The following is a 25,596-nucleotide window of genomic DNA, read 5'->3' on the forward strand; positions in this document are numbered from 1 at the left end:
AATAGTGGCCATGATTGAATACAAGCATGAAATTAAAAGATGAATTTTAGAGACAATACCAGCTAATTCAATCACATTATGGGGTAGTTCCTACTGATATATTTAAATGTACATATATTACTAAAATAAATAGTTTTTTTTATTAAAATTTGATATAATGTAGTTAAAAAAAAAACAAATTTTATATTTGTCATAGCTTTTCTGGCATGCATTCATTGTTTAGTTTCTTTTTATTATTATTTACGAATATTTTTTTTGTTATGTGAGAAATCAGAAAACACTGTTGTAACAAGAAAAATATTACGCTATCAGCAGGGAATAGTCGATCATAAGGTGTATTTGCAATAAGTAATTTTATATAAATAGTGTATATAGGATTGGTAATAACAGATTTTATATCTGATAATATTATAGTTGAATTATTAGAAAAGCAATTAACATGTCAATATTAATTTTTTGGAATGAAAAAATAATAAAAACTGGTAACAGCATGGTCATATCGAGGGTATTAAGACAATAGGGACATTTTGGCGAGACGTAGATAAGTAGGGCATTAGCGAAAGATATGTATGAAAAACAGATGAAATTATTTTTTACTTCACTCTGTAATGTTTGAAATTGTCACTTACATCTAGGGATGTCATATTGGAAGAACATTATCGATACTTGCAAGTATTATTATCAAATGATAAAAGTACTGATTTTTTTGTACACCCCTATTTACTCCCTACATCCCTATTGGCTCAATACCCTCGGTATTATAATAATAAAGACTATTTCTATGTTTGTCTTTGGTAGGGAAGAACATTTTCCTTCGTAAAACAAATATGTCACGATGCAAATGGATTTGATTTTCATATTCGCCATACGTCTTCCACTTTTATTCATAATTTTTAAATGTAAACCCCTACAATAAATACACAACCGTTTCCAAAATAAATAACATTTTCATTTTAAAAAAGAATATTAATTTCTGTCTTTTTACATCAATTCTGCACATTAAATAAATAATATAATTAATTCCAAGGCCATGCCAAATTATTGGTAAAAAAAAATATTATAGAAAATGACTAGCTTGTGAATCAACGTGTGTACGATTTGTGACTTTGTCATATTTTTATTTATTTATTTAAACGGATTACAATGTGAGACTTAATAATTTTAAAGAAAGTATATTAACATCACAATCTCGACAACGAGTTGGGCAGCAATCGCGAAACTGATTTAATAAATTACGAGTCAGTCGAGATCCAGACTTGGTTTTCTTTGCGTCAAGTAAATTAAAATAACAACCGAATGGAATTTCGCCATATTGGGAGACTCCATTAAAGCATCTGTTTTACATAACCTTCACTCTCTCTCTATTCATTTATATTAAATTAAATAAACGAATGAGAGTGTATTGTCAACCAAAAGTCAACCATTTTGAGAAATGTCAGATAGATATATCCGTGTATGGCATGAATATATTGACCAACCTTACAAACAGTTGCCCTGAGAATTGATGTTTTTTGACATATCAATGTATTCACGCCATACACGGATATTATCTTAGTTCGAGAATATAATTTTTGTTGATCATCTTTTTAGAATTAAAAAAATTGTTTCATTCCTACTGATATTAAGAATGATTCAATAAACTACAAAGCTTTCTCAGACCTTCTCAGAAATAATTCAAGGACAAAAAAAAAGCAATTGAGGCGAATACTTAAATGCCTCTGGTAGGTGGAGTATTCGCCTTGAAAAGCTTCGTCAACTCAAACTAAACCAAATTTTGAAGGTTATCAATTCACAATTAGGTTAGGTTATGATTTCCTTTCAAAACATACTACAAGGATCATAATATTATCTTAAAATATAAATATTGCATAATAATTTCTCACAACATAACTTTAAAACACACAGTGCACACAAAAACCGTGCGTTGCGTGAAAACGTTATAAGTTTAAAATGAGATTCTAACATGTAATAACTAAACCATTAAAACTACAACGGTACAAGTTAGCCCATGTTGAATTATGAGATAGTATCACTCGTGTGTACTCTTTAGTACTTGACCATTTTCGTTTCGATCAGTTTAATTATTAGTGTTGGATGTCGACCTCTCCTGAAGTACAGGCAGAGACGTGCGTTCGGGACTCGGAGCCTTGTACCGACGTGAGTGGACTGGAGTGACATACGTCAGGTAGCGTAGGAGCTGATGCGTGCGAGACGTCAAACTCTTGGTGGACGTTTGGCTGGAAACGGGCGGCGGTAGGTCTACGCACAGCGGACTTTGTCTATCGCCGAGGAACGGAGCCACATTACCTTCTTTCTTCAAAACCATCAATAGAATATCTTCCAAGTCTGCCTCACTGAAATGTTAATACATCTTGAACTGGAACTGCTCTGTACAGTCCTACAAACTTATCTAAAGAACGGTAAAAAATGGAACTACGAACTTCTATATGGACGCCATTTTAAAAATGTCATTCGAATGTCAGATTCTGTCCAGTTGCGAGTCTTGATTTCAGGTAATTTTCGACAGTGGCTTCCCCATCCATTCTATAGATAAGTTTGTAGGTCTGTAATATGTTTTATATCCACATACAACATTAGAATGGACTATAATAGACTATAATACAGGGTTATAATACTATAAATAGATTCCTAAAAAATAATTCATTAATTTTAAAATGTTTTAGTTTAATTGAATTGGTAACTATGTATAGAAAAAAATACATTCTATGTGTTGGCAACAAAAAAAAATTGAATGTTGCACATAGAAAAACATCTGTTATTCAGTATGAAACAGTATGCTCCACAGTAATAAAAAATATGACTTATTTCAGTGACATAATATTAAAAGTTACTTACCTAGCACCATACATAAACTGCGCAAAATGTATATTACTTATACAGTCCCTCTGATCAACAGAAGTTGTATAAAGATCTGTTTCTCTGTGGTAAATGTACAGAAAGTCATTCAACTGCTTTGCAATCACAGCCGCTTTATCTTTATCGCTCATCTTTTGTGCTGGGCTCTAAATAATACAAAATGCATAATGTTATACATAAAAAACATGTCAATTGAACAACCATAAATTAAATATGAAAATATTCTGTACAGTGGCAATACTGTTTCAACATAATAAAAATTTGATTCTATATTCAAAAAAATATTTATATTTAATATATATTAAAAAAATAGAGCAGAGACTGCCAATAAAATAATAAGCTTTGCAGCACATCTGCCCAGCTAAGTAAAAAGACAGTATTACGTATTAGCATTAATAATTCGTAATTAAAGTGATACATTACTTTAGTTTGGTATTTAGCTAATGTGAAAACTATTTACTAAATGTTTGAAAATTTTTGTCACTGAATTTTGATAAACGCAATCCGCGATGAACTCCCATCCATTATAACGTAATATTGTATTCCCTACATACCTTTAGGTTGTACGGCATTTTTAGAGAATTGGATGCTCTCTTTAAAAATCGCAAAACGAGATCCGCATGGTGAGCGGACTGTTCAGAAGTGGAGTTGGACAAACGTTTCAGTACAAAATTCAGGAATGTCCCAAACGCCCTCCGTGACTCTCCAAGTCTGAAAAAAAAATACTCAGTATGCCACAATTTTTTCAAAGACAGCCGATACAAAATAATTTAATTTAAGTATATATTTTGATTCATCAGTTAATAAATGTCTGCCTAATAAGACAAAACTAGTACTGATCGCATTAAATTATATGGACAAAGTACTATATATGTGTTCGAAAAATGAACCCTCATTACTTCAAATGGAGCTGAACTGGACACAGCTTGGAGAACAGAGGTACCAAAGAGGAAATATGATTTGTAATAATTCTGCAGACATGTAAGGCAACCGAGAAGAGTGTAATTAACTTGGAGAGGCCTACATCCACCAAAGAGGAAAAATGATTTGTAATAATTCTGCAGACATGTAAGGCAACCGAGAAGAGTGTAATTAACTTGGAGAGGCCTACATCCAGCAGCGGATAGATCCAGGTTGATAATTATGAATTGTTTTGTTAATTTAATGTCTTACCACCAAGAATTGACAGTTAACATCATCGAAGTAACTATTACAAAATAAATATCTTTTGAACCCATTAAACTCTGTACATATAAGATTCTTGCATCTATAATACATCTAATCATTTCAAAAATCAATGCTATAAATCCTCAATACAATGGTAAAATTCGCATACTTCATAAATACAGAAGAACCTCGTATATCCAGACTGTTTGGGGATAAAGATAGTCCGGATAACGATAAATCCGGATAATGTTCAGTTTTAGAAAATTTGGAATTTTTTTTTGAAAATTTTACTTTTTCATTACATAGTTTTTAAATCTGAAGACGTAAGAAGACTGGCGAGCGCGACAGGGATTCTTGGAGGCAGTATGCGTCCATATGCTCCAACCAAGAGGCGGATATGGTCAAAGAAAACATTTTTCTTATAATCGATCATACGAAACTAATGATCATTATATAAATAATTAATTGGATAATAATTGAGGTTCTACTATACCTGCGGGTCTATTCTATGCTTATCGACCGCTAAAGTGATAAAGTGAAAAATATTATCACACTTAGGGTAGGTTTGTATCAAAATATTAGCACTTATTGTAACAATTACACGAAGCCGGTTTTTATTGTTGCAATAAGTGCTATATTTTAACAGCACCTATCTTGCTGCTGTTAAAATATCGCACTTATTGCAACAATAAAAACCGGCTTCGTGTAATTGTTACAATAAGTGCTAATATTTTGATACAAACCTACCCTAAGTTTGATACTATTTATCAATTTAGTGTTCGATAAGTATAGAATAGACCCACAGGAGAGATTGTTCTATTTAAAACGAAAATTAGACAGTTTCTTCTGTGTCCTATTTTGGATATACAAGGTTTACTAGATAGAATGATAATGAGTGCCAATAATCGGTGCAACAATCAGCAAAATAGAGATAACTGGAAGAATTTTCTTAAAGAAGTCGAGCCTCATCCCAAATTGTAGAACAATGGCAGTTATAGTTAGTAATAGTTACATGTAAATTGTACGTAAAACATTTCACCGTGGCACAGTTTGGCGCGAGGTTTCTTATCGGAAAGAGATGACCATATACTATTTGGTCTCCAACTTTATTAGATTCAATATGAACATTAATTCAATTTTCATAGCTGATTTTGGCAAAATTAATGAATTCAAGAATGAAAACCTAACCTAACCTAACAAATAATCCAGTGTATCGACTATTTTCAAAATTTGCTTGCTGCTGGCTTCCTGCAAAGTGTAAACCGACAAGAACCATGTTTTATTTAGACATGAATTTTATGTCAGTAACGACCCAAAGCGGTTGGACAGTCTTTAATATACGGCCATATATTTCCGATACAACATTTCACGGTGAAGTATGATACGGCGAACGGCATATGTACAAGTTTCCGGACACAACAAGTTCGATATGAACAAGCTGCTGCTGATGATGATAAATGAAAACAATATGGCGGTCAACTCACGTGAGATGCATTCCATGTTGCAGTTGTTGTTTGACATGCGTTTTGGCAGTTTTGCTATCCATAATGTTGCTTTTTGTGAGAGATCCCGGCCTTGAGGATGTCCCAGGAGGACTATTTGTATTACTGCTTTCTAAGCTAACTCGAACACATATAGGTAGAACACGCTCGTAGCGTTTCAGTCTATAAGTAGAGAAGGCATAGACATTGATACGGATCTGGTATTTTATCAATGAATTATATACATTTATTACAGTTTTATTTACAAATTCCACAGTTACCAAAGAATTTTTTTTTGCTTCTTTATTTTCATGCTTTAGGCATAGATTAACAGCCCACATGCCCAACGTAGGTCAAAATGGAGATTTTATGGTATTTTCGAAGCATTAGCCTGAACATTCCTTAAACGTTGTAGATAATCTATTTATATAATTTTGAAGCCTTATTATCCTTTATATTTATTATACATTTGATAACTGCATAAAGTATTTTTATTACATAAAATAGTATTCTTTTAAACCTCTCGATCTAATGTTTAGAAAATAGTCATATTTCAGTATGTTATGTATAGTATGTGCAGTGGTGTTAAAATTTTTTAGGTTTATTAATTTTTAAATGCATTTATAAAGCCATTAGTAAAATTTATGTTGACATTAATATAGTGAAATATTTACGATATAAAATTATATTTATAATCTGTGTGATCCCAAATTTGACAAGAATTAGGTATTTTATTATTCAAAAAATGGGGAAGATTACCACATTTGAAGATATTTCTAAAGATACTGATTATAAGCTATGTCTTTGACCATTCAAATGTGATAAAACATCCTACGAATAATGATTGTTTTATAATGATTATTGACTTAAGAATAAGGTAGTATTTTTCTGAAATACGCCATTTCTATTGGCATTTCCCAGTGGTTAAGCTACAACATACGGCCGTAGCCATAAGTTGACAAACGATAACTGAAGTAGGGAGTAAGATCATGTTAAAGCGCGTGTTTCAACATGTATCTAACTGAAAAAAACAATTTCTTTTGATACAGAAAAAAAAAATTGAAACAGGCAAAGTCATGTGAATTTAATTTGTACAGTTTTAAAGTAACCTTCACACCCGAACCGAACCTAACCTAACCTAACCTTCATAGGTAGTTGACAAAAACAAAATGAAACATCTTATCGGTGGGTGTTGCAAATGCTAAGGAATTTTCAAAATGTGGTTCACAATATAGTGACATTAACTACCTTTCGGGTGGATCACTGTTGACACTGGTCGACATGACAGATTGGTCGAAATGCGGCAAAACGTGCGAATGAACCAACAGATTGTAATTGTGCGGAATAAGAGAGTTAGGGGCCGATGCAATTTTCACAGATATACTGCACACTGGCACACCGGTCACAGGATCTATAAACAATAGAAAACAATCTTATCTGTAATAAAAGACGGACATGCCCGATTTAGACTAAAATAAATATTGAATTGTGGACTTGTATCTTCATATATTTAATAGTAAAATTTTAATATTTTTGACTAAATAAGTTACACGAAATTATTTGTCCTGAGTTCTAGAAAAATAAAACATTACGAGGCTCAACAAATTGCCTTAATTCTCTATGGTCAAAATGGTAACACGTTTAAATTCCTTTACCTAAATACTGCGCATACTTCTGCCAGGAGTCTTGCGACGGGAATATTCTGACGAAGCCGCCCCTTCGTTGGTATTGCGCCTTCACCAGTTTCACGATCCTGGATTCCTCGTTAGTCAGCAACGCGCCACCATTTGAATTACTGTTAGAATTGCTGCCAAAGCCTTTCTTGTAAGACGAAGACATGTTTTCAGCCGAGTGAACTCGCCTGTACTACAAACAAGATCGACATAATAGTTATCATCTGCGTTTATAAGTTTAGGCTCAATTGCTGATTGTTCTAGATGTTTTGAATGATAAATTTCATGAATATTGTAATTTTATGAGTTGCAATAATTATAAACCAATAAATATTTCTTTCTCAAAATCCACTAGTTATGTGAAGATAAATAATACTTGAATTTTCATGTAATTCCTTTTTTAAATATTAATAGATAATACTCGTTACATACATAATACCAAGTTATATTAATAATTTAGTTGTAAATGTTGTGATAGTTGTAAAAAGAATGAATTTTTCAGTGATATTAGGATTAGCTGTGTTTAGGAAAAAAGTTGTATCCCTTAAGGCTATCCATTAGGCGTAAAATGATTCATAATTAACTGGCTACTCAAATGTGTGACTGTAAAATGCACAATATCGTAATATGGTTTCTTAAATCCTGATTTTTCATACAAAATCTGGTACAGATATGTTTTTGTAATTTTCCTATTACATCAATCATTGCTTGATTTTTTTTTAATACAGAGTCGATGTTCTGCCTCTCTGCTGGCAAATCTGGAAATCTCTCTCCAGAAAAAATATATTTAAAAATTAAATAAATATTCCAGAAAATTGCATTATATGGATCGGTGATCTACATGATTTATAAGTGAATGGAAAAACTAAATATCTACATAATATAATAGTTAAATATTATTACGATATATTAAATAGAAAACTTGAGCTTTGTTTTATTTTATATTTCGACTTAAACTTTTGATATTTTATTTGACATGATTTTTGAAAAAAATGTCTGATGATTGGATGGCTAAACAAAAATTCGAAAAATATTCAATTACTATTTACGGAGAAATACCTATCTTTCTAAAATATCATATTTTGTTATATTCAATGGACATTTGTTATGAAAAATATACTGTTGAAACCCTGCAATTTTTTGAATTCCAGTGCCACCTTGAAACATCATCTTCAAATAACATTGATTTCACAAAATGATGTATAGATGGTCTTTAAAATTATTATTCCTTCATGTAGCATTTTGTTAATCAACTACTATTCCTTTTCTTGATACTTAACAAAATATTTTTTAATTTTATCACCAATACTATTTGTATAATTCATTTTGTGTGGGTTACAACCTTTTACCTGAACACAGTGAACGGTGTGGGTTAGTGCGCTTTACCAAAAGTGTGAACGTAATTATGTTATTGTAAGAGGCGCCAACTCACTCCTCCGATTCTGGACTTAATGCTGTGCGATTTGTTAGTTGGCAGAGAGGATTGCGTGGAGTCGCTCCTGGCGATGGGATTTATGGCGGGGATCCCGACCAGGGTTAGTGTATCTGCCAGGAGGGAAGACTTAAGCCTCGCGTCCAGCGGGCTGTCGCAGCCTAAGCTCGGCGACAGATTGATCTCCAAGAGCCACGGTTTTAAAGTTTCATCGATCAGAATGTCAAAGCCATACAATTCTGAAATATGTCAAATATTTATCAATATTACATAACAGGGATTCTGAAACTAAACAGCCCAATAACTGTTCTAAAAAAATATTTTGTCTATGGTTTAGTAGTGTTCTTTATGAGTAAACAGTGTAAGATTTATTCAGCCACACAAATTGTTAAATCAAATTATTCAATAAAATCGATTACATGATGATTAGTTTCACTACAACTAATCGTTAGATCAAATTTATTAACAGGTAAAAATATACAATTTGAAAAACTAATGTGGATTAATATGATTGACAGTGTTAAGTTAAAATGTTTCCCAAACATATATAGTATATGAAGGATTTGAAAGGGTACACAGTAAATTTTTTTCTCTATAAAATATTTAAAACGCAGGGATGCCAACTGTATTTTTAGCTCAACTACTTATGTATCTACACTAGCTGATGTATTGTTTAGTATGCCAAAAATACTAAATGTTGTATTTCTATAAATTACTCCATAGATGTCATTGACATGAAAAAAAATTCATTTACAGTCGAATCTGAAAAAAAATCTTCAATTGACGTGACACCAAAAACAAGTTACAAAGGCTAGTCGGAACATAAATAAAATACTCATAATAATTCATTGTCAAAGGTGGGGTACACTGGTAAAGTTAATGAGCCAGATGCAGACATGTCGCCGTTAAATTAACATAACTAACGCCACTGCCAAATAGTGGCAGAGTTGAGAAATGCATTCTAGAACAGTCAAGAATATTGGACGCAGAATTCAGGAAAATATAACATTGCATTTCATTTCTTTGTAAATAAGGTAAAATGAACGTAAATTTCGATTGAAATTTAAAGGAAATACAACACTATACTTGCCCGAATTCCGTGCACAATACATATGAATTCTGACAGATCGTCGCTATAGTACTTGTTTTCCGAATAGACCAATTGTCGATTGTTCAGGAAACGAAAAACAAAGTTCCCTGTCTTATATTTAAATATCAGTATATATATCAAGCACTCTGTCTCCTTTTTATGATTGCCACATTATCCAAGAAGAGATTTGATGAATAATATATTAGTATAATTCATTAAACTGAGAGAAAATACGTTTTATTTACAAGTAAGCAATGTGGATATACGGATCATTCTCAGCGCTGGCTCCGAAAAGTGGATAATCGGAACAAAACAAGGACATTCGGAATGTAAGACCGTAGCGTATCGTTGCATGGACCACGGTATACCGTGTGGTCAAAAAGTACAAACTTAAAAACTTAATATTTATTTACGTAAATTTTAATAAATTTACTGATAGGTACATGATTTTTTGTAAATAGGTGATCAAGTTGTATCAATGATCGTTTTTATCTAATTTCATAGGTAATTATAAAATATGCCATTCACCATTTTCTGTTTACAAAATTGGGAATCAACATAAAATTATATATCTAATTATAGTTATAAAAAAACTGTATCCATAGATTTACGTAATAATAATGTAGGTAGTAAAATTTTCCTAATTTCTATATTAAAACGGTGGCAATGATATTTTTATTGGTCACAAATAATGCTTCATTATGGATTTTAATCGAACTTGATACAATTAAACTTATTACAAACCATATATTGCATATTAGGTATTATGTTTTATTGGCATGGAACAAAAAATAGGGGCATGTGTTATTTAATAACCATTGATTGAGAATATTCTATCCTGAGTATAATATTATTATATAAAATAGTTCACTCACAAAACCAGAATTAACCTTAATAGATCGTACATTAACTAAAATATCTATTGGATAACCAATAGTATTATAATTATACTTAATGAAAATACAATCAAATGTACTGTAATTCAATGGAAATCCACAAAAGAAATAGGTATAAACATACATCTTATTAATAAATGAGATTAAATATTCGCGTACATTTTAGCATGAATAGATAAAAAGTAAATTAAAAACAGAAAAAGTTTTGATTATAGACATTAATAATAATTATTTTTTAAGACCGTAGTTACCGAGTCACACTGTACAATTCGTATGACCGTTGAGATATTATCTCTGTTTCTCAGTACAAAATACAGTAATTTAGGTTAAAATACTTACTTCCATAACTCTGCTGTAAATTCAGAGCGAACTGGTGATGTACCAGCCAAGATTGATAACTTTAATTTTGATAAATTCACTATTTAAACGATAGAAACTTAAAATAACACAATAGTAGTCAAAATCGCGCGCTTTGAAAGACGAAAAACAGACATCAGTCACATATGAAGTGAGCGACATTAGAAGTAGACAGCGCTATATGAAAGCGATATGCGAGAGTGAGACCGAGCTATTCTATTTGACATTCGGAAAATAAGCACAAAGCAATCGTTGCGAAACATGGCGTATTCGGAGTTTTTAAAAAAATATCTCTGTTTCTACATGAAAATATACAATTTTTATAAATGATTTCGGTGTAGTTAGACAAAAAAAATATAACTGCATTAAAATGTCGATTTTGACAAAAATGGATATTCGGAAAACAAGTACTATAGCGACGAGATGTCACTTGCGTTTCTCAATTCAGGCAGTTGAGTATGACTAAGCATCTAGCCGTAAGTCTCCGAGCAGGTACTAGATGTTATACATTTGGGAAACACCAGATAAAATAATAAATTGTGATAGTAATGTCTTCCGTGAAAGATTCAAAAGTAAAAAGTATTAATAAAGTTATAAACAAGGCAGTATTATAATTTTATTATTTTAAGCACCGAAGCAGTTGTTGAAGTACGGCACAAACATCCGGCTGGCAGATGCTATCGATTGCGTGCAAGAGAGGATAGATTTAACCACGACATCTTCAATGGAAGACATGAGGGCGCCCGTATCTCGTCCTTCATCTCTCAGGTGTCTGAGCAGAGCCGATAGAGTCCATTTATGACCTACATTCTCCGCTGCCGGATCGTCGCATCTAAATACCACAAAATATTGTATTAATACATACAACTAATATCCGATAGACAAGATAAAGGTACATCAATTATTTATAACTGTGCAGCGAAGTAGTGCCTCGAATGTGACAGATGCGGATAAGAATACGTGTGTTTGATCCAGATCAAGAACCCATTGGGTTAGGCGTAACATTCACTCTGAGAAGACTCGTGTGCTCTGCCTAATTACTTGCGAAAATGATAATTAAAGGAATTGTAGATAGATAAATGATGAAACGTTATATATACATTATTATTTAAATATTTAATTACATCCAAGTCACAAGTTGTAAGATGTTCACAATATGATATCGACTGCTCCAAGCCAAAAGGGTGTAAGTAACATTTTGGTGATTTAAAGTTAAATATGAGGTTAGGTTTACAAAAAAAAATATCTACAGACTGGCAAAAGGACATTCTTTATAGACGATTGCAAACAGGGTTACGATTTTCCAATTTGGGCAGAGGTGATAACCCTACAAAAAGCCAATAAGAATTAACGTACCTACCACTAACGTAACGTACCAAAATTAAAATGATTATAATAAACAAATAAAACATAATGGAGATACAAACAAAATAATGTGTTTTCTTTATGTACCTTCTATTTTTTCTTGGACAGCCAAAAGGAATTAAGTGATTTAAAAATTCTAATTATGAAAGAAAAAAAAAAATCCAATACTAAGAAAGAAGTTGTAAAGAAACAAAGTTGTTCTCAATAACATTAAATTTTTTCACTCTTTTTGCTCTCCTGAATAGCAGCGATTTGTCACTAATGCCCTTTTGCCTTGGAAAAGTCAATATGAAACATAAGGAACACACGATGAATACAATATGCAAAATGATAAAGTCCTTAGCCTTTAAAAATTTAATTTACATACTTTTGATTGTATATAAAATGCAGGTTTGATTCATTTTTGATATAATTAAAAAAAAACTTGCAATCGATTGAAATAACTGACCATATATTCTAAATACTGACAATTCATTAAAAAAAATGATCATTTATAAATAAACACTGCCCAAAATATATAAAACAACTGATACAATAATATATTAAGGACGCTTACTTGATATAATCGGAATGGTATTTGTTGATGCTATAATTGCAGAGATGCATACACGGATTCCAGAGGTTCTTATTGCTCCTATCGTACTTGACGGTTGCAAACCGCACCAGACCTTCCTCGTACATGTATATAAGCAGAGGATCAAAGGATGTCACGCATACATACAGTCTCAGATCGCATTTGTGCCCGTCCACCAGTAGAGGCTTATCTATATATTTGGCAACCACTACGCTCTCACCTTTCGGTATTTGGTCGGGCTGAAACAAAACCACGAACCTATATTAGATACTCAAGTATACAAATGTAGTTTAATTAACTCAACTGAATATGTCTTGATATTTCTCAAAATTATGCTGAGAGTTGCTTTATTGATATGAAAATCATTTTAGGTTTTTTAGGTTATTTAGATTATAAAAATAAAAAACAAATTTACTCAAATACACTGTATAGGCATAAAAATATATCATGGGTTACTACCAAAATTTGGTAAGTCTGGAAATCATGTTATGGAGTAATTGCAATATGAAGTTTGACACGACCCCTAAAATCAGGCATAATGCTAATTTCTTTGTGATTTATGTGCATGTTCTATATTATATCAGATGACCTTGAATGTTTTTTCTAGCATACATATTATTTATATATATTTATACATATTCGTTGTTAACTCTAAATACCTAAATTATCGAATTACCAACTTTTGGCAGCAACCCAATTTGGCAACAAAATTATATAATATTTTTTAAACATCTTATATTATTAAAATAAATGTTCCGTGACCATAATAAGATATTCATAATAATCGACTACTTCTTCCTAAAGAGTAAAATAAATCATACCTGCCTAGGTTGAAGGTTTGAAAAAAAATGAAAATTGAATTATTGAAAGTAATTAAATAAAGACTTTTATAATAATTCAAATTAATACTGACATGTGTTGTAAATTAAAAATTTTATCTTATATTAAAGTGTCATTGATATCTTGTGTGGCAATCAATGGCATTGTATAATGTATGAATGTTGTGATTAAAATACTACCTAATTGAAATATGTAATATGTATTCAATCCATACAGGTGTCCATACCTTTCCAATCCAATCCAATCCATACCAATGACTGAACATACCTAATATGAGATTATAAAAAAACTAATCTATCGCATCACATGATCGCTTCTTAAATACCTGTTTGATAGGTGACTACTCACAGTGTCTTGATGATTAAACGTTAATTAGATAATTTAGAAAACACCTAATAGAAAATAATAACTGATACCCAGGTTATTATTACATATCTGTCTAATACTAATGCCAACTTGCCGCGGAGGTAATTCTTTTATGATTTGAAACCATTTAATTTATTTATTCTTAGTATACTGTATATTAAAAATTATGTCACACATACCCATACAAATAAGAGTTATAGTCGATAATGATGACAAATATATTGCAGCATTATACGTTCGATGTCAATAACTTTGTCTCTATGAAATGATTTTCATGTAAATTTAAGAACTAAATAAACTTAATTAAAGTAAAAAAATATACAAATTCGCTTTTCATTTCTTAGAAATAGAGTAACGGGAACAGTGGTCTGCAACACGGTGTTCACTGACACCCAACTGCTGCAGATACTTTGATAATTGTAATAAATTGGAATATGTCAATATTTCATAATTATTATAATTTTTTTATTCGGGAAATGCGTGTTCCAAATCGGATTGAACGATTAATGGTAATTTTACACTGCATTCATAATAAAGGAATAGTGATTTCTTACCGCATTAACTATGTATATTCCTCTGCCTCTGCTGGAAGCGGCAGGCTTCACGATCCAAGGTCCTTTCAATCGGTAATGAGTCGTGCAGAGTTCTTTGTACTCAACGGGCATAATAAACGTCAGCGGAATGAAGTCAAAGTTTTTTGGTCCTCGAAAGTATTGCATTTTTTCTATGTTCTTAAAAAGTTTATCCTTTCTAGTCAATTCGTAAGACCTGTGAACAATAATTATCGACAATAATTGAGGCTATCAGTTTCAAAGTTGATTACTTCCACTTATCCATCACATGTAAATTTCATTAAATCCAGATAGTAAAATAGTATTACAACTTCCATTTTTACATTTGCCAACCAACTTGGAGGTTTTTTGTCATTACATTACTATTTACATTATTATGTTCGATCCTAAGAGGATCATATGGGCCTCCACAGGGTGAAGGTTGTATTAACAGTTTTATGTTTTTATGAGATATGGATGATAGCAACAAGTGCAAAAACAAAGGTTGATTGCAAGTATTTTTTAGGCAGACTAAGGCAGTGCTTGGTCAATAATACAACCCTGACTAATTGAGAGTCAATAGTACCATGTATAATTGTGATATTGAAAATAGTACCTAGGAAAATGGTTGACACGTTGATGTGCCGCCAGCGACCTCAAGACGTCAGGCTTCGGATGAAGCCCACTCCACATGAGATTGAATTCCTTGCTGCTGAGTTCCACATCAGTAAAACCATGAGCCTGCAGCATCCTACTCAGCAGCTTGGTCTCAGTCATGGCCGTCTTGTACGTGATGTGAAGCACGGCGGCTGGCATTTCTTCCTTTTCAGGTATTCTAATATTTTTATAATCCATATCGAGGACACTGTTGGAGATGGAATCGAGACTGAGAGAGCTGGAAGAGTTAGAGTCTTTGGCAGCGGGCGACAAAGACGAGGCGCTCGAGAGAGACTGCGACATGATATTCGGGAACACCAGCGAGTCCGGTTTTTTCTTAGTCTTATGAATACTCGGTATCGACGACAGCGAACTCTTTCCTGACAAATTTTGACGGTCGCCATTTTTTTCTACGCCGTTTTCGGTGGTTTCAGCGGATTTCAGCGGATTCAAAATGTGTGCTGTTGAATTATTTATATTAAGCTTCCTTTTAAGATTAATTTTATTAATATCACTTAAAACGTCTCTAATATCACGTTTCCTTTTCACGTCGTGAGTTTCGTGCAGTTCTAAGCTAGAAGATTCGGCATCGGCATTAGAAGTTAGTTCAGAATTATCGATACTCTGGTGTATCCATTTGGCAGTAGCCGGGAGCGGTTTAAGTGAGGTTTCTTTGGGCGCGGATTCTAAAGATATTCGTTTGATCAAATGCTTCTTCTTATGCAATGTGGTCCGGCTCAAGCTCGGTATGCCGGTATTTGTTTTGGGCGTCACAGCCTGAAATGTCTTTTCTTTGACTGCTAAAACGCAGCTCCGGAAGACCAGCACGGTTCCTTTGTTCCCGAGGCTTCCGCCCCAAAGCCAAGCGGACAAGTCCCCGTCGTCGCCTTTCGCTTCTTTTTTAATCTCTTTGCTTTCCTCATCTTTTACTTTCATTCTGGGCTGCTGGCTGGAAAAAAAAGATTCATCCATCAATCGATACTGATTTATTATAAAAAAAATGAAAAGCATTATGATAAAAGATTTAATAATAAAAAAAACATTCCAAAAAATAGGCATATAGTTTAAATATGAGCAAATTTAATTTAATAAATAAATATTGAGACATAATAAAATTCAATCACTTATGTACATAATATTATTAAATACTTCAGTTGTGCAAACCCTAAATTTTTTCTTCGATAAGAAAACAACATTGTAATAATATTTTATTACGTTTTTTAATATAAGTTTATTTTTTCAACCAAATTAGATGTTTTTTTTTATTGTATTATAAAAACCACCATATTGCACTGGATTCGAGAAGCCTTACCTAATTAATAAAAAGTATATTTCACACCAATTCGTTAATATTAAAACTATACACCTTATATGCCATATCAAATATAAGTAGAATAAAAATAATGTGTAGGTATGTTATATGGTATAAAAAAAGGTTATAATATGATACAGATGTTGGCTACACTTATAACGTCTGCAAACTGTTCAAATAGACTGAATACATTTATCCAATCAATTGTAACTGTATCTGAACAAAAATTAATAATGGCAAGAGCTCGGATATGAATGCAGTTAACTGGATTCCTATATAAGGCTTGTGTGTGAAGCAATCAATAAAATAATGTTTCATGTGTCTGTACTGTACTCCAATAGAAGGCATGCATGTGTTTATAAACTATGTCAGATAGCGAAAGTATAATAAGGAGATGTATTGAAAAAAAAACTCTGAAGTAATGATAATTGATAACACACCAAATAATAAAATTACAAAAATAATCCGATCGATGATGCTATTTCTAACTGCCATTACATCTGCTTTATATCAACTCAATATCCCCACTTTATTTCTTTCCTTTATACGATTGCATTACCTACCAGATGTTAAATCAATTCATGTAGAAAAAAAAGTATGTCTTTGGATTTTGGAGCGTTTCCCCTTATGCTAATCAATAAAACAGATAAAACTGAATAAATTATTTCTCGAATACATTATATGTCAGCCCCTTGTAAAAATGGTAATGGCTATTTATTTATGGTTCAATAAAACAAGCATAAATACTTCTTAGGACAGTTTTATCTTTCAAATAAAAAAGTAACTTTATGTCAAAAGGAAATAATAACTGAGGCGTTCAGAATTGAATAAACACAAGTGGATGGGTGATCAAGTTCAGCAAATCGACTTCAAAGTTTAATATACGATTGTAAATTCTACATAACTGTTTTCAATAATCTGTAAATGAAGTCACATTCTCGAATGATCATTTACTATGAAAAAATATTGAAATTTATATTGTCACTGTTATTAGTGTTTGAAGGAGGAAAATCAAACCAAAAAATTAAATTATATTACACGGTTACTGTGAAAATAGTAACAATATTTTTTATACACCATGTCCATTGAATATGATCCAATGTTTGGAATAAAATGCTTATATCTTTTTATACAAAACATTTACATGTTTCACACATAAATTTGTTCATGGTGATGTGAAAATTTTAATTGTTTGTTACTCATTTAACACTCGGAATCATTATTCAATTATTCATATGGCGATACTGTTTCAGGCCAACATAATAGATTCATTTAAATTTTTTTCATATTTAATTGAAGCTATTAAGTTTTAAAGTCGATAACCTATATTTTTACTTTTTTTGATATTATTCTCAATTTGAATTCTGTAAGTACTCTTCTATTGTATGTATGTCAAATCCAGCTTTTTTAGTTAAACAGAATTAAACCGGAGGTTGATTGCAAAAGACGCTTACATTCATCAAATAATTTTAATAACGTTAGGGACATTTTATTTCACTATTCGCTTTTACTAATTGCTTACAAAAAGAAAATATTATATTCGCAGTCTTAAATTAATATCCTTGATGGATTTTTGCGATTATCTCTGGAAATGTGGAAGTTACCTACATTGAAACTAACAGGTTCAATTGTAGAATTAACTGAAATTAAAAACATTAGTCTGTCTGTATGTATACCAGCCGGATTCCCATGAGTGCTTTTGAGATGGAGACAAAAAAAACAGTGTAACTTTTTGTAAACAAACAAAATTGAATGGAGATATCTCTGAATAGTTTTATATTCATTGTTGTTTTTTTTTCGATTTAAGGAAGGTTATTTTATTCTGCCTGCAAATGTATACGTAAACTCCATTTTGTGTAAAATAATGTATTATAATGTAGTATTATAAAATGTGTAAATTTAATTTCTATTTATACTAAACTGTTCTATTAGCTTTTTATTGTTAAGGCGATACATCAGTGAAACGGCAAATAATTTTCGGCGAGACGAAATTTTGGACTCGCTCACTACTCGCTGGCATTCTGAGAGAGAACGTCGAGCTGGGCACACATCAATTTGTTTCGTGATGGCGACGGGGGTATTAATTCTTAAATCGTGTAAAGATGACTAAAAACGTTACCCATTTACATTAAAAAGAAAACATGTCAATGAATATATTATTATTGTTACTAATGGAACAATAAACAGAACATTAAATGGATGCATGTTAGATTTATATGACAAATTATATTTCGTTTGGCATGCGTCATTTGCACCCGCGACCCGCAATCCGCGCATCGCCTAGCCACGATCTTTTTAGACCGTGCCTCAACTGAGGTATAACCTTAAAACTTAAAATACATGGGTGTATAATTTTTAAATTAATAAAAATAATATATGTTTTTAACAGTAAGTACAGTTCACACAATCGCTGCTGACCTCTTAATTAACTTTTAATTAACACATTTAAATAACACGTTAATTACATCTAATGGCAAACGACTCCAAACGCGCCAGTCGCGGTGTTAGCACTAAATGAGTTAAGCTGGTTCTGTTTGAATATGATTCAATATCATTCAAAGGTATACAGTTGCATTTAAAAACAGTTCCATGTATTAAATTACAAGGATGAAAAAATCTTCTATTAATAATTAATTAACAAACCTACAGAAGTGATCTTGAATATCGTAAACCACCTAGAAAGCTAGCACATGGTTATATAATTAAGTTTGGCGAATGAGTATTTAATATTCTCAAATGAGCCCAGTCATTGATATTCAAAGATGGTTTGTTAACCGTAATGTCAGATGATGAATCATAGGCATTGAATTTTTGAGAATATGTAAGTTAGAGCTATTTACAGCCACAATTGTTACTGTATGTGTATACGGTGACAAAGCAATTATAATTAGACAGTGTGTCTCATTGTCTCATCCTTTGTTCTTTTCAGGTCTTTGAAAAAACTGGTTTTAATAATAATATGAATACTAAAATAATCATAGGTATACAAAAAATATTGATGATGTGATGCATAGTAGCCATCATTTGAGAGATTCAAAAATATAAACGAAAACATAATTTCAGTTAAATGAATACATATTGCATTTATTGAAGTTATACTTCTTTTGGCACATTTGGGAAATCAGATTAGAGTGTATTTTTGGCGTGTGACATGTAACACATAATTTATTTTTTCACACGAAAAAAATGCACTCGATTGGATTCGAACCACCGATTGTTCGGTTATCAGCCGAACGCACCACCTTTACGCGAAAGTATGATACTGCAATCGTGACGATTATACAGTATAATATTATAGTCTAGAATTGTTCCGTTGCCTAGGCAGCGAATTTATTATTGTCGGCCAATTGCAATTCCTTACGTAAACAAACTATTAAACGTCATAGTGGCAGTTGTTACTTTAAAAATAAAAACAACGATAAATAATTATATAATTTAGTAATATAAGTTAAAATTTATAGAAATAAACCAACGGCGCTTCAATAAGCGGCCTGTTTTCTTACGTGTGTAATTTAACAAGATAATTAAGAGCTAGTCGAAGAATCTAGGTTATCACAAGTTTTGATTTGTTTGGCGGGTTCAGTTAATCAGAGTTGATAAAATTTAGCGGAGAAGTTTTATTGATTTCGAATAATTGGTAAGAGCGGTGAAGCAGCCATTGACAGTGTCTTTCAAGAGACTGAATTACTCAAGAACCTCAGGACTCATATTTACACCGTCTAAAGGTGCTTGAATAGCGGACATCTATCATGCTTTACTCATATTACAGGTCATAATGGAGAACTTAGTATAAGTGAGAAAGATAGATTCCGCTACACCAACTCAGAAAGGCCACACTGAAACTGGTTTTAAACCATTTTTTAAAAACATCTTACAGATAGACAATCGAGAAATAAAATTGCTTAAGTTTATTGTGCTGCAACAGATACATGTTGGCATTTGCCGTAGTCATGTGGTGTATAGTTATATAGCCCTCAATGTGCGCGACGCATACAATAACAAATATTCACAAATAATGAGTTTAAAAAATAAACAAAAGAGTGTATATAGTGTGTATGTATGTATTTAATTGAAAATAATAATATGTCAAGACTCGGGGACAATAATATATCACTGTCGGCAGCACTTTGTGAACAATTAGAAATTGGCCCTACCTATATAACGGTTGTGCATAACTGGCCTAGAAAGATGATTTTTAACTCTGTTATTAGACATGTTATAAAATTACATTACAAAAAAAGTAAACTGCAACTAATTTCAATACGGATTTAAAAAATTGAGAGAAAAAATAATACATTTAAAGAAATAATTAATGTGCAAGAATGAAACGAAAGTGAAAGGTATGATATCTATGACATAAAAAAAATGCTTAGTCATTCATTCTTATGATATGTTTTGTATAATGTTAAATTAATATCTCATTTATAATGGCGGACAAAAATCACTAATACCTAATTTAAACAGTAAATAATCATCGCTAGGCATTAGCAAAATGTACAATATTGATTGATATTCTCAAAGAAATGTCGAAGATGACTAGTGTAATAAATAAGCTTGAAATGAGGACTGATTTGAAAAGCTTACAGACCTTTCATTTTTTGATCTTTTTAAGACTTTTGCCGGAGTATTGTGTACAGGAACAATGTCCGTACAATTCTTACTAGCATGTTTCGCCCCGGTCGCAGTATCCATATCAATTGCCCACTAATGGAAATTAAATGTATTCATTCATTAATCGAACTGGCGTTTATGTGGTACAACTTGACTGTAATGGTTTTTTTTAAAACAAAACTCTTGTTTAATCCCCAATGTTTGAGTTATTTATGTTGACAACTGGCCACAAACCCACCATCAGAGCAGTCAAAAGAAAACCGAAGCTCAGTACCTCAGAAATAAAAGGTCGGGTGTCATATTAGAATAATATAGTTTAGTAGAGAACCAAAAATGTAAAATAATTCAATGATTCAGTGATATTGTATTTTTTTGTCACTTACAGAATATTATAATTCTATTGAAATTTCTATATTTTTTATAAGTATCTGGGTTATAGAACTTTGACTTCTTGAACTAAAAAAACATAGGACACCCGACTTTTCACAATACATTAGGGGCCGTCCAAATCACATTCTAGGGGGGGCGACACAGAAAATGTGACATCACAAAATAAATAATATGTATATAGTGGATAGAGGATTTAAGGATAAAAATTAAAAAAAAAAAACATTTTTTCTGTTTATTAACATTTAGGGAGTGTCAAAAATGTGACATTGGTGGGGGGGGGGGCGGTTAAAATGTAGCCAAAATCGTGTGACGTCATATTATATGGACAGCCCCTTAGTGTTTAGAGCATACATTTTCAAAAACCCGAACATTTACTTCTGGCCTACAGTTAAATATCTAAACAATAATTCTTGATGCAAAAGAGTGGTAATTGGAAATTGACAGATACGGGGCGCAATAATCATCAATACAGGCGGCCCTCGGGTTTCATACGTAATTTGTTCCTGAAAATGTGTACGAATGTTTAATGTACAAAAGTAGAGAAATGTCATAAAAACATCAAAAAGTGTACTTTGAAATATGTATTAGTAATCAGGCGTTTTCTTTATGAACTTGTCAGGAGGTAGTTGAATACCACCATTTTTTTCTTTGAGGTGGAGCGACTGCATGGAAGCGCACAGTTTTTGCATTATCAACAAAAATCTGAATGTAGTACCAAATAAAGTACGAAATTGCAAATTGTACAAAATTCGAGGGCCACCTGTATTGTAGAATGCTCGTAATTTCTTTTATCAATTTTTGATCATTCCAACAGCTCCAAAATTATAATAATATGCTGCGATTATCGATAAAAATTTATATTATATTGTAATATTACCTACTAATATTTACTATAATAAATTATATAAATAAAATAAAAGTTCTAATGGTTAATAATCTTGCACATAGCCTAGATAAATTCATTCGTAATTTTATTGTATGACCCGAATACACGATGAATCAAAGAACCAATCATGCATGAACCTCCACTGTGCACAAATGCATGATAACATTGTCTGTTAAGAACTACGTTTTCAGATATCTTTACATTTTATTAGTGAAAGTGTTTCAAGGCTGTCATCACAGTCAATACACACAATACCAAAGTATCTGATTTAAAATTATGAATTATTATTGGGTGTAAATTAGGCTGACTATAATTCCTGGAATTAAAACGGGGCTGGTGTAGAAGTGTTGTATGAATCTCTTGCATTTTCTTGTGAACAATAATTGTTTGTGCATTTACATATATGGAACTGGATTACATTACGCATGTATCATTGATACGTTTAACTTAGATCAGGGGTGCCCACCCAAATCGTTTGGTGGGCCAAATAATATTACAGAGCTTAAGTGGGCCACACATAAAAAAATAAAACAAAGAACTTATTCAAAATATTTTATTACCTTATAATTAATGTGACACTTGCTTTTGTATATTGTTCGATATCTTTTCCATATCGACTGGTAATTTAGCCGACGCGCATTGCAGTTGATTGGTCGTGTTCGAGGAACCTGCTGCGAAACTTTGTCTTTTCGAAAAGAACGATTCGCAGCGATATGTAGTCCCAAATGCTGCTGTAATGCACATTCGTCAGTCATTTTAATTTTGGAAATTTATCTTCGAGAATATATTTCTTTTAAAACTCAAGCTTATTCCCTTCGAACATGCACTTTACCTCTATGCTTGATTGCAGTTCTAGTAGTTAGCTCTGTTTGTAAATTTGGAGGCGGTGATTCCACCTCCACATTAAATGGAGTTAAGAATATTTTGAACATTTACTCATACTTTTGCACAAATGCGAATCTGGTATCGAATTCTTTAATTGATTTTGTGACTTCATTAGAATATTTTAAAAAATCTTTACGGTTACGCAGCACAACAATAAAGTTCTAATTACACAATATAATATAATAATTATAAATTTACGAGAACGTTTTTTTTTTATTGTATGAATACCAAAATGCAAAATATAGAAAACTGAAAGCTTTAATTGGGCCTTGGGCCACAAAAAGTCTTTATTTGGGCCGCAGGTTAGGCATGCCAGACTTAGATGAACCTTACGGAGCTTAAAATGACCCCCGATCTTCAGTGACTCTTGGAAATTCAACATTTAAACCTCATAAAGATCTAGAATTCCCTGCGACACAATTCATTTTATATGAGACATTACTAATTTGATTTATAGATGGCATCAAGAGTAATCCAAATTTATATATTAGGGAATTTATGGAACATATTTTCTACACCGTATAATATTTGCAAACGAGCACGCTAACACAACCTTTGTTTTCAGACAATGCAAAAGATTCATAGTGTAATTTTTATACATAACTATAGTGGAGAATTTAAAAACCTTGTTCTGAGTAAACACTGCCATTTGAAAATCAAAGGTCAGAGTGCCGTAGATGACCGCGTGACCATTTATCATTTTTTTTTTGGCGGAAACAGTTTATACTACGTAGAAAATTATATTAAATACCTTTTTCTGTTGGCGGAGATGCTTTTCGATCCAATAATTGTTAATTTAAAGTTCGACATTTTCATACATGTCGATGCATCATTATCACACACTAAGGTTAGGAGATTAGGTTAGGTTGGGTTTGGTCTAAAAAGAAAGTTATAAAAGGTCATGCGGTCATCCTCGGCACCGTTACCATAATGGCTTATTAATTAATTGATGGAGTATACCTTTAATACAAATGCTGAAAAGCAAATTTTTGAGAATGGTGCACTCCGAGTTTTAGATATAAACACAGTCCGAGAATTTACAAAAAATGTTAAAAAATGTTCCTATTTATAATATTTGGCTTCTTATATTATTATGAGAAGTACATAATGATGGAGTTTTGAGATAAATCTGATTACGCACTGGGATAAAATATTGAACAGTCCCATCGATTATTTGATATCATAATATTACGATCAACTCAACAAGGAGTTGTAGGAATTCTACTGCATATTAAGTAATTCAGTACAAGGATTAATTTTATGGAGTTTCATTAAAACTACCTACCGAATAGATAATTTTTGTCAGACGAAACTTAAATTTAAATCAATCAGTTCGATCTATAGATTTTTGAGAACAAAAACCTATAAATAATTCTGAATTTAGTATATTATTCTTATTGTTGTAAATTTATTTTATTTTATTCAATGAATGGTACGGAATATTCAAGGATTTATTAGATATATTACTTCTTATACCTATGCCTGTGTGACTAGTACTTTTCATTTGATCTAAATTGAGAAATAAAATAAGAAATATAATAAATTCCACAAAATGATCCCCAGTTACTATGGTAATATTATGAGAAACAAATTTAGATATATTTTTATACTTATTGAACCTTAGAGCAATAAAATACCATTCGAAGTTTCAATTATAACAATTAAATAAGAAAAATAACGAATCTAGTTCACCTGCCAACAATATCTCTGTTTTGCAACATATTTTTCTCATTAAATAAATTATTCACATTTTATGAGGTTTGATAATTAAAACTCTATTTAATAGCGCATCACCTGATGTAATAAATTAAAAACACTCACCTTAGATCAAATTTTAATAGGGTTTCACACGTAACCAATTTTTTTCATTATTAGAATCGAAATTTTGCAAATAGAAAATTTAGAAATCAAATAGGCCGAACATTCTGCGGTTTTAACATTTTGGCATGTGTGAAAATGTTGCCAGATAACGTGTACCACATTTTTCTATTTTTGACGTTACTTGAATTTTCCAATTTTTCAAGGATACCGTATAATATATTTTATTTCTCAGTCATTTTATTTTTTTCAATTCATCAACATATTTTTTTCCATTTCAATTGACTAATAAATTACAATAAAATTTCAAATCGTATTGTTAAAAATTAATTCTTAGCCAAATTTTAAGAATGGTAACTATACAACTA

General features: G+C 31.7%; 1 protein-coding gene across 2 annotated transcripts; it reads right to left on the reverse strand.

The window, feature by feature from the left end:
* Nucleotides 1-242: 242 nt before the first annotated feature.
* Nucleotides 243-25,363, reverse strand: TTLL5 (Tubulin tyrosine ligase-like 5). Of its 2 annotated transcripts, none has more exons than XM_085948369.1 (12): nt 25,232-25,363; nt 15,286-16,275; nt 14,673-14,886; nt 12,895-13,151; nt 11,606-11,805; nt 8,631-8,869; nt 7,181-7,391; nt 6,774-6,936; nt 5,529-5,708; nt 3,432-3,588; nt 2,857-3,023; nt 243-2,354 (listed from the first exon to the last, which is right to left on the reverse strand). In XM_085948369.1, the coding sequence occupies exons 2-12, from the start codon at nt 16,260-16,262 to the stop codon at nt 2,078-2,080; spliced, it is 3,042 nt and encodes a 1,013-aa protein (XP_085804495.1). In that variant the 5' UTR covers nt 16,263-16,275; nt 25,232-25,363; the 3' UTR covers nt 243-2,077. The 2 variants fall into 2 exon arrangements, with proteins under 2 accessions (XP_085804495.1, XP_085804496.1); XM_085948370.1 differs by lacking the exon at nt 25,232-25,363 and adding an exon at nt 16,639-16,741.
* Nucleotides 25,364-25,596: the final 233 nt, after the last annotated feature.

The sequence above is a fragment of the Rhyacophila brunnea genome, unplaced genomic scaffold (assembly GCF_057557595.1).
Source record: "Rhyacophila brunnea isolate RB1 unplaced genomic scaffold, BYU_Rbru_1.0 scaffold_20, whole genome shotgun sequence".
Taxonomy (NCBI): Eukaryota; Metazoa; Arthropoda; class Insecta; order Trichoptera; family Rhyacophilidae; genus Rhyacophila; species Rhyacophila brunnea.